The 10576-nt window shown below is 38.3% G+C and overlaps 2 protein-coding genes across 2 annotated transcripts; both read left to right on the top strand.

Moving 5' to 3' along the window:
- The first annotated feature begins 5416 nt into the window (after window positions 1–5416).
- Window positions 5417–7186, top strand: LOC146510055 (claudin-4-like). The gene has a single exon (XM_085174567.1). The coding sequence runs from the start codon at window positions 5568–5570 to the stop codon at window positions 6198–6200; it is 633 nt and encodes a 210-aa protein (XP_085030693.1). The 5' UTR covers window positions 5417–5567; the 3' UTR covers window positions 6201–7186.
- Window positions 7187–8266: 1080 nt separating this feature from the next.
- On the top strand, window positions 8267–10576 carry LOC146510054 (claudin-4-like). The gene is made up of 2 exons (XM_085174543.1): window positions 8267–8999; window positions 9093–10576. The coding sequence occupies exons 1-2, from the start codon at window positions 8822–8824 to the stop codon at window positions 9797–9799; spliced, it is 885 nt and encodes a 294-aa protein (XP_085030669.1). The 5' UTR covers window positions 8267–8821; the 3' UTR covers window positions 9800–10576.

Genomic DNA, 10576 nt, shown 5'->3' with positions numbered 1-10576 from the left:
ACTGGTTGGTCTCATAAAAATTTCAAAGCAATGTTAATCTTTTTCTTTCTTGAGAAATATCGTGACACATATGACATGATTTTGCTGTCACTGGTCACATTTAGATCTATAGTCTTTTCATTGTGTTTTTGCCAGAAAAGTTTTTTGTTTTTTAAAAATTATTAACCCCGATTCTTTTGTCCCCATGATAGAACAGAGAAAACCGACTCATAGTGTGTTAAAACATTTATATTTCTTTTTATTCAATCATCTTCCGGAAGAGAGAGACCCCTGCACAGCTCAAACGCCAGTTGCAAGAGCTCTAACATTTTTAGCTCAACATTTGTCTTATATGGTATTATTTCTGTACTTCAGATGTGACACACGTCACACACTGTTTCAAACATTGCTTATATGCTTTTCTGTGTCTTTATCTATTAATATGCCTGTGCACTAAAACTTCCTGTTTTTTAGTCTGGGTGAGCACTTTGTGAGTCAAAAGTGGCCTTGCTCCACAAGCCTTCATTATTAAAGTACATAAAACAATATAATAGGAAAATAAGGATACTAAGGATATTGATTTCATGACAATTCTCCCCCTTTTTGTGTTTTGTAAGAAACACAACATAATTCCTAATTTATCCCATTAAGTTTACTTCAATTCAATCCAATTCAATTTTATTTATATAGCACCAAATCACAACAAAAGTTGCCTCAAGGCGCTTAATAGGTATAGAGAAAAACCCAACAATCATATGACCCCCTGTGAGCAAGCACTTTGGCGACAGTGGGAAGGAAAAACTCCCTTTTAACAGGAAGAAACCTCCGGCAGAACCAGGCTCAGGGAGGGGCAGCCATCTGCTGCGACCGGTTGGGGTGAGATAACAGAGACTTTGAGGAGAGAAACCTAATATTTAATAATCCACATTTTACTGTTTTACTCTTTAGTTCAGATGTGGATTATGTATTGTTCTTTTTTTGTGATTGTTTATGTTTAAGTTGTGAAGAGCTGTGATGGTTTGTTTGTTTGTTTGCTCGCTTTTAGTTTGTATTTGTCTGTTTGGGAGCTGACACAGTTTCTATGGAGATGGGTTTTTGGCGGGGTAGCATCAGGAGAGAAGCTCCAGAGAGGCGTGTTCCATGTTAAAAGCTAAAATATAACAAAAGAAATTATGCTAAACAAAACAAAACCTTTCAATTGCCCAACCCTATCTGTCCCCTCAACGGGTTGTATGTTTTCAATGTTTCCTTATTATTTTTGTTATAAAAATAAATCAAACAAATAAATCAAGCTGTGTGACAGCACCTTGCATTTACGCGGGGCTGTGAGCTGCCCTAAATCTACTTCCTACACCCCCTTTTCAACTAGTTTAAAACCACTCCTGACTTCTCTCAGTGCACACTGTAAACTCCAAAAGATACAATTAGCTTTTCTGGTAAAAGGTCCTAGATTATTTTGTCAACCTTTGGAAACATCCTCTATAGAGTTAACCCATTTCATCTTTAAAACTTAGGCCTGGTTTCTTCGCCCCCTTTAACGGGTAGCGCATATCCAGCCTGAACACTGTGTTTGGGCAATTTACATAACATAAAAATCCTGCAACTATTCCTAAAGTCCCTCTCATTACTTTTATGCTCCCATTATAACATGTGTCTAAAAAGCTTTTGATCTTCTTTGCAATGTAAACAACTAGGTGTCTTTGTGCTCTGTTCTTCGCCTTTCTCTGGTTGGTTCCATTCGGTCTCGGGCTTCAAGGATTTTCCCCACCCCTGTGGTCACTGTGGTCCTGAAATCTTCTCCTGTAAAGGATAGAAAACAAAAAGCCTCTCTCTGCTACACCTCACTAATCTACTGTGTTCATCTAATGTTCCTTTAATCATTCAAAGTTGTTTCACCATATCATGTTCTGGGCTCTAGTCTTTATATTAACTTTATTTAATCTTTATTTACTTAATCTGTGTGTGTAACCTTTGGACTTATAACTCTGATATAAGTCCACATAGTGCGCCGACTACGGAGAACCTGCAAGTTTAGTTTTTTTTTTAAAAATTCTTTGCACACTTAAAAACTGTTTCTGTCATTTATCTGCCCAAGAACTTCATCAAATGGACCTCGCCAGGTCCAGTAATCTTCAGCACATGTATATCACTGCTGCCAGTGATGATTTAAAAACAGTTTCTTGTCTCAGTGCACCCAGTATTAACTTATCAGATGGACCGCAGCCGATCCATCAATATCAACACAATTATGTATCCCCATGTACACAACTGGTTCTTCACTTGTGTCACAGCACATCTAGTAATCATCTTCAGAATTACTTCAACATGGTAAACATTGATTTTCCTTTAAAATCAATTCCTTCAAATTTAATTTACCATTAAAACTCAAGACCACAACTGACTCGATTCTCTGAAATCCTGAGTCAGTTAAACACCTTGCTCAACTCAAGGTGTCCTTTTCTCGGACTTCCTCGTCCGAGCTCACTCTTTTTACCCCGGCATCTCCACCAGAATGTTACGAGATCTTCCACTCTTACTTGGTGAAAGAAGGTAACTTTGTAAGTTCTCTCCACTGTCTCACAGTAGCAAACAACCTGCGCCTTCAGAAGATCCCCTTCCCACTGTAATTCAATTTTCATAGACCCAAAAGTAAGCCTATTATTTCCCTAGTCAAAAGTGAAACTGTTCCTCACACAGTAATTCTTAATCCAAGACAACTTGGATTAAGAGACAACTTAATCCAAAGTTGTCTCAACTTTAAAGTGAGACAAAAACCCTTCGTGTTTTGAAACTAAAAAGAGGAGGGAACAGCGCCCAATTCTTAACTGCGCATGTTGTTACTCACCAACACACACACACACACACACAGACCCAGGGCAATTCTTCCTGGATCATTTATCAACATCCAAACCAACACAGTCCGCATTGATTATTCTTCTGGACCTCAGCGGATCCACCAAAATTCATGTAAGTATATCAACCATTCACCGATCTGTTATTTTATTTTTTTTTATTGACATTTTTGGAATCACTATATAATACCATCAACTTCAGCTATCTGTCAGTACATATATTTTTTTCTTTTTTTTTTCTATATTTAAACAACTAAAATGTCCATACAATAAGAATGAAAGAAGAAGAAGAAAAGAAAAAGAAGCAAAACAGGAAACAACAAATAAATAAATAAAAAATACATAAGGAAAAAGAAAAAGGAAAGAAAAATAAATAAATAAATGTAGGGAGTGTGCTTTTGTTTCCATTAATGTAACTAATATTTCCTCTAGTCTTCTAGTAGTTAACAAAGTCAAAATCTAAAGCAAAAGCAAAAACTGGCCTGTGTTTTTTAATGTAGTCCATCCATTTCTTCCATTGTGATACAAACAGGTCCCTCTTGTAGTTCACATCTGCTGTCATTTTCTCCATTCTGTAAATGTCCATTGTGATGTTCATCCACATGTTCATAGTTGGGATCTGTTAATATCAACAACGCTGCACACTCAGAATTGTACAGCTGATTCTTCCCTTCAGACTGCACCGGATCTGTTACTTCAGCACAATAAACACTGATTTTCCTTCAAAATCAGTTTACCAAGAGCCACAAAACCATTTCTGACTCGATTTTCTGAAATTCTGTGTCACTTAAACATCCTGACAGCACCAGGTGTTTTCTGTCGGACTTCCTCGTCCGAAATTACTCTTTTACTCACAAATAAGTGTATCTCAAAATGATCTTCTGATCATAGCTATTCCTGAGGCCACAAATCTCAGCAGCGCCACCTGAGTAAAATCTTAGTAAACGTCTTTACTAAGGGGGAAGTTCTTCAACTCCATGACTAACACTTGTTGAACCATAAACTGACCAATAACTCTTATATTCTCTTATTCTTTAATCACACATTGGTCTCTTTTCTTTTCTCATTTCCTCATAACATCTCATGCTACTTTTATCTCAGTACTGTCTTTTTCTCAAAGTTTCATTATCCTTACGTCAAAGCTTCTCATTACTTCAAAATTTTACTTTATTCTCAAGAATTCAGTTTTACCACTACTGAGCCAATTTGATAGTTAAGATCATCTACTCAGTGACCAGATAATTTAGAATTCAGCCCATTTGCACAAATTTGCTTATTGAACAGGTTTGTGCCTACCTTTAAATCTTTTTAGACCAGTCTCCTGTTCGCCTCATATCAGATCCAACCTTCGGCCACATTTGTTCTCTGTTGCATGACGAACTGAGCGGAAACACCAAATATTAACTCCGATTCTTTTGTCCCCATGATAGAACAGAGAAAACCGACTCATAGTGTGTTAAAACATTTATATTTCTTTTTATTCAATCATCTTCCGGAAGAGAGAGACCCCTGCACAGCTCAAACGCCAGTTGCAAGAGCTCTAACATTTTTAGCTCAATATTTGTCTTATATGGTATTATTTCTGTACTTCAGACGTGACACACGTCACACACTGTTTCAAACATTGCTTATATGGAAAGTTTCTCTTTTCTGTGTCTTTATCTATTAATATGCCTGTGCACTAAAACTTCCTGTTTTTTAGTCTGGGTGAGCACTTTGTGAGTCAAAAGTGGCCTTGCTCCACAAGCCTTCATTATTAAAGTACATAAAACAATATAATAGGAAAATAAGGATACTAAGGATATTGATTTCATGACAAAATATTATATTATAAATGTATTAAGAAAAAAAAGAAAAGAATGAAATGGCATTCAAACCATCTATTTTTCCTTACTAATTAGCAAGTCTATTTTTCATACAATTCCATAAAGGGAAATCAAAAGCTTCTAATTTTCTTTCCACAAATGTAGATTTGGTACTGTATGACATTTGTTTTTTGAGGGTGTTTTGGGTCCTCCAACCTAAGGAGGTCAAGACCTTGTATGGCAACCCTAAGGGATTCGGCTGTAAGTGTGTGTGATTCATAGATACACTTTAAAGCACTCTTTAAAACACAGCTGAGCTCGATAAATGCAATTTTTCATCTCACTCAGTCACAAGAACAGACAGTTTCAGTGTAGAAACACCTACATCTATTGACATCTATTAACCTATGAGCTACAGGTATCGGTTGACAATGAGCTCACTCTGAAAGTCATGTGCGTCATTTTCCTAGCATTGTTCATTTGGTAAATCCCTGTTTGGTATTTAGTATCACCCAAGTAAATAGTGTTCTCATAAATATGCCAGTTCAAAATATTCATTTTATTGTTTCACAGAACATAAAAAATTGATGACATTGGTGGGAGTCTGTATTTCTGTGTAACTCGTTTTGGTGTTTTTTGTTGTTTTTTTCCCATTATATTGGCCTTTGTTATGCACATGAAACTGCTATCTTTTCTACAAGTGTTGAAACAAGCTGGTTGGGTGACATTTCTTCACAAACCTGTTTGACCTTGCATACAGCACTAGAAAAACACCTCCTCTGTCACCTCCTTTAAAATTTTAACCACTGAGCAAGGAACTCACAGTCAACTTCTTCTCTGAGTGATCAGCTGAAACAACTACCTGCTGAACTTTTGTTTCACACACAAAGCTCTCAAGGACGCTCAATCTTTTTTCTTTGACAGGATCAACATGGTTGCTGGTTGTAGACAGCTTGTTGGTTTATTTTTGGGAGTCATCGGCTTTCTTGGGTCGATCATCACCTGTGGACTCCCACAATGGCGAGTCACCGCTTTCATTGGTGCCAACATCGTCACTTCTCAGGTCATCTGGGAGGGTCTGTGGATGAACTGTGTGACCCAGAGTACAGGCCAAATGCAGTGCAAGGTCTATGATTCTATGCTAGAATTAGCTCAAGACCTGCAGGCTGCCAGAGCACTCACTGTCATCGCCATCATCGCTGGAGTTTTTGGGATTCTGCTTGCGGTGGTTGGAGGCAAGTGCACAAATTTTGTCGAAGACAAAGTGCAAAAGAGCAGAGTGGCAGTAGCTGCTGGAATTGTCTTCATCATTGCCGGCCTCTTGGTGCTTATTCCAGTCTGCTGGACCGCTAACACCGTCATTCGTGATTTCTACAACCCTACCCTGATTTCTGCACAGAAGAGAGAGCTGGGAACATCTCTCTACATTGGCTGGGGAACTGCAGGGGTTCTGATCCTGGGAGGGGGCCTGCTCTGTAGCTCCTGTCCACCCAACAATGTCACTGATTATGACGTTAGGTACTCCAAGGCTCGCTCTGTGGATAGTCATAAGGAATATGTTTAGATAGCGAGCATTCTGCTAGATATCTTAAAGAGTCCACCTTTTAGAATTACAATGTCTGTGATTAAAATAAGTAGAAATGTTTAGAGTGAGATTGTGTAACTTAAGCTTTTTTTCTTCAAAATATACACACATGCAGTATTTTCAGCCTGTTTTTGAATATATCTGTTGTTTTTATGTTTTCTACCACCAGAGATTTTTTTACATTTTTATTTTCTGTTCTTTTTTATATCAATATGGGATACTTTCTTTCAGGGTTATGTCTGAAATCTGATGCTTGTTTAATTAAAACCATTGTAAATCCGTATTGACACCCTTGTAACTCTAGACCTAATTTTTTGACTGCTTTCTCTGTTAAACTAGTGGAATACTGATGGATACATATATATATCCATATATATATATGTATTATGGATGACTGTATGTCAATTAAATTGTATATATGTGCATGTGACATTGCTTGTGGAATTTTTTTTTTTATTTCATCATAAGATGAGTCACACTAGTGACAAACAGTAAAGAAATTCAAACAGAAGATCTGGTTTTGCGAGTGTCCTTGAAAGAATCTTTACAAACCGGTTTTGGGACATTTCCTTCTCGTCAAAGAGCCTGAAAAACAGACACTGGATGCTAGCATTTATGTAATGCTATTTAGTATGTGTTCATTTCTTTATTTAGTTTTGTGGATTTCTGAATTAAACACCAAAATCAGGATAAAAAATATTCTTAAATACAGCACTGAAAACTTGGCTCTTTGTATCTGATGTTAAAAAACATTAAAAATAATGTGTAGCATTTTTAGTGAACGCACATTAAACCAGTGTTTCAGTTCCTTTAAAATCCTTATTGACAGTAGATATAAAGTTGAGCTAATTATACATAGGAAGAGACTTTATTTAGTCCCACACGAAGGAAATTTCCTTGTTACAGTAGCACAAGGGACAGAAAGAAAAAGTGAATTAGAAATATACTAGATTTTTTTTAAAGAATACTGTGCAAAAAATACTATACTATGTAGATATGTAGTATATACAGTAACATATACCCCAATTTTTTATATGTACATAATGTGCAGTGGGACCAATAGTAATACACATGTAATACACTTAAACAGTACTTATCCTGTGTGGGTATTGTGCTCTCTGTTGAAGCACCTGTCATAGCTCTTCATCTTACACCACGGTAGTAACAATCTACAGCTGAAGGAGCTGCACAGGGACTCCACAGTTGTATGCAGGGGGTGAAAGGTGTTGTCCATAATGGACATTAGCTTGGCCATCATCGAGCTCTTACCCACGTCCTCTATGATGTCTAGGGGACTGGCAAGGACAGGACAGTTAGACTCGAATGTTCAAATGTGTTTTCCTGAATCAGCTTAATCATTAAAACCGTGCATAGTTTCTGTTTCTGAGGAAACAAGGGGGAAAGGTCATTCACAGTGGTACAAATTACAATACACGAGCTTATCTACACAAAATATCTCTGTTCAAATAGGCAAACCTTAAAAAGATTTCAAATTAAATGTATTGTGTTGTATCAGGCTTAACCATAAAATTAATTCCGAAAATAATTTATAGCCCCTGTAAAGTTTAACCTTTATAAGTCATAGAGATTAAAAATGATTTCGAGCTTGATAAAAAGGTTTCATTTTCTGCCACACGAGTTTACATAAGTGTGTGTTCTCTTGTGTGGTACGGGGGTTTTGCATATTTCGAACAGGTTTTTCTGCACTGTGTGCTATTCAAGTGAAACTTCTGTCCTGTCCTCTCCCAGGAAACTTTCCACCCTCCTTCTGTTTCACATACTCTGCATGCGCACATTATTCAAGTACATTAGTTGCGTGAAGAGGCCTCTGACCTAACACATGTATTAAGTTCTTAATCAAATGAAATCACCTGTTAATCAAATGCAGCATTTTTGCAGAGGTATTGTATGTGACAGATTAACATCAGAACAGACCATTGGTAGACGTTGGTTTATACCTCTGTTTCTTCTGCCTACTTCATAGCTGTTGTTTACAAAATGTTCTCATGAGGCAAAGATAATGAGCGAGGGTGATGTCATTGCCTATTCATTTTCTTTCTCTCTCTCTCTCTCTCTCTCTCTCTCTCTCTGTCAAATTCCAGTTCTTTATTTTTTCTACAGAGTAGGTGTGGCACTGTCCACACCTGTTCAGTACCACATAGGCGTCTGCTCAGGTGACAAAAAAGAACAAATGCTCTCAGGTGCTGAAGTAAAAAGTAAAGAAGGAAGAGGCAGAAAGGCATAGTATAAAAGGGGAGGGACATATGCTGTAAACAAATGAAGTGAGGCTTAAGTAAGACACGCCTCGATCCCAGTAGCAAAAAACTGTAGGCAGGACAACAACTGCAACAGACTAGGCTCTCCTGAGATACATAGTTTACAACACTGCAACAGTAGCAGGAAAAAGTACGCACAGTACGCACATGTTGAGAAGGACTGACAAAGAAACACTCACAGAAAGATACAAGAGAAGAGCAACCAGAGGAAAAGACAAGCAAATGCAAAAGAGACTCAGCAGAAATCAAGAAACGCAGCAAGTCACCTTTTAAAACTCTGCAAGGATTTTACAAAAAAGATTTTTTTTTCTCCAGACCTACATTATGGCCTCGATGGGGATGCAGATGTTTGCTAGTGGCCTCTGCCTCCTCGGTTGGGCAGGGGTCATCGTCATCTGCTTACTGCCAATGTGGAGGGTCTCGTCCTTTGTGGGCACCTCCATCGTCACCTCCCAGATTTTCTGGGAGGGTATTTGGATGGCCTGCGTGGTCCAAAGCACAGGTCAGATACAGTGTAAACCTTACGAGTCCCTCCTTGCCCTCAGTGGTGACATGCAGGCTGCCAGAGCTCTCACTGTCATTTCAATCACTGTAGGTGCAGCAGGACTCATTATGGCCTTTGTTGGAGGAAAGTGCACCCGCTTCTTGGATGAAACTGGAAATGGGGCAAAGGGCAAGATGGCTGTTGTGGCAGGAGCAGTGTTGATGGCTGCAGGTCTGTTCTGTTTGATTCCTACATCTTGGGTGGCTGGGGCTTTAGTGAAGAACTTCTACAGTGCCTACAATGATGCTCAGAAGAGGGAGATTGGTGCCTGTCTCTACATTGGCTGGGGAGCATCTGTTTTGCTTGTTCTGGGAGGCGGTTTATTCATCAGCTCTGCACGTCCCATAAAAGCCCATGACACAGAGAAGAGGACATCTGTGCGTTACCAGGTGGTTCGCTCCTACAACGGGTCCAACCTGGGGGGTTCTCATCGCAGCAGGGCGCCATCAGCAACGTCACTGCCTGTTGGAGTGGACTACCCCAGGCCTCATGGCTATGAGGGAGTGACTTCAAAGCCCCAGCAGTACCCAAGGCCTCCATCCTATCAGTATATGTCTGAGCAGGGCTCAAAAGAGGAGTCAGAGAAATCATGGGCACCTTCAACAAAGTCACAACTGAAAAAGGCAGACTCGACAAAATCGAAACACAATGATGTACCATCTACAAAGTCTCAGCTGAAAGAAGCAGAAATGGACACCTTATCAGTTAAGAGTGACGGGGAAGACTTATCCTCAAACCCACCAAAGACATACTTATAATATAATTACATATAATTAAATATGTGTACTTATGTTGGCACAAAAGACAGTTTAATATACTGCTATTTATAAGTTGCCTTTTCTTTGTTTGTGAGTGTGTACTGACTTTATTTGGGTATAAATATACTCCATGATGCTTCCTTTTTAAAGGATGAAATAGAAAAGTTCAGTAGTACATTTATCAACATGCCAAAGAAATGTGTGAAGAATGCGACAAATTAACTTCTAACAAATTCCTATTTAAACTCTGTTACTGTAAATGTGAAACATTAATTTGCTACCAGATATGTTTGGGGTTTTTGTGTGTGTTTACCTCAGACTTTTAAAGTTCTCGTTTAATATGGGCAGCAGGGTTTTACCTTTGAGTAGACACATATTTTATTAGACACATACACATTATATATTATACATTAATTGAAAGCATTACATTATTGAATGTGCTCTTTGGTGAATATCTCTATGAAGAAATTCAATTATTGAAAATACAAAGTTTTGTTATTTTGTCATTTTGTTATTTTAATGATCATGCCATTTGGCACAGTGAAATGTCATTGCACTTTGTTGACTGATACTTTTGCATTTGCTGTTCAATAAATGACTGTAAGCTGATCTGAAAAGCATCCAGCTAATTTTTACATAATGTGAGGCATGAGGTGAAAATGGGCCTTTTAGAATCCCCCTGGACTCTCAGTCCTGTTCCTGGCAATTAAAAGCCACAGGACAAACTGGTTTGGCAGAAAGTAAAGTTACAGGCAGGTGTGCAGTGTTAAAAGAGGA

This window comes from Neolamprologus multifasciatus, chromosome 10 (assembly GCF_963576455.1).
Source record: "Neolamprologus multifasciatus chromosome 10, fNeoMul1.2, whole genome shotgun sequence".
Taxonomy (NCBI): Eukaryota; Metazoa; Chordata; class Actinopteri; order Cichliformes; family Cichlidae; genus Neolamprologus; species Neolamprologus multifasciatus.
This window is presented reverse-complemented; position numbering and strand designations above follow the sequence as displayed.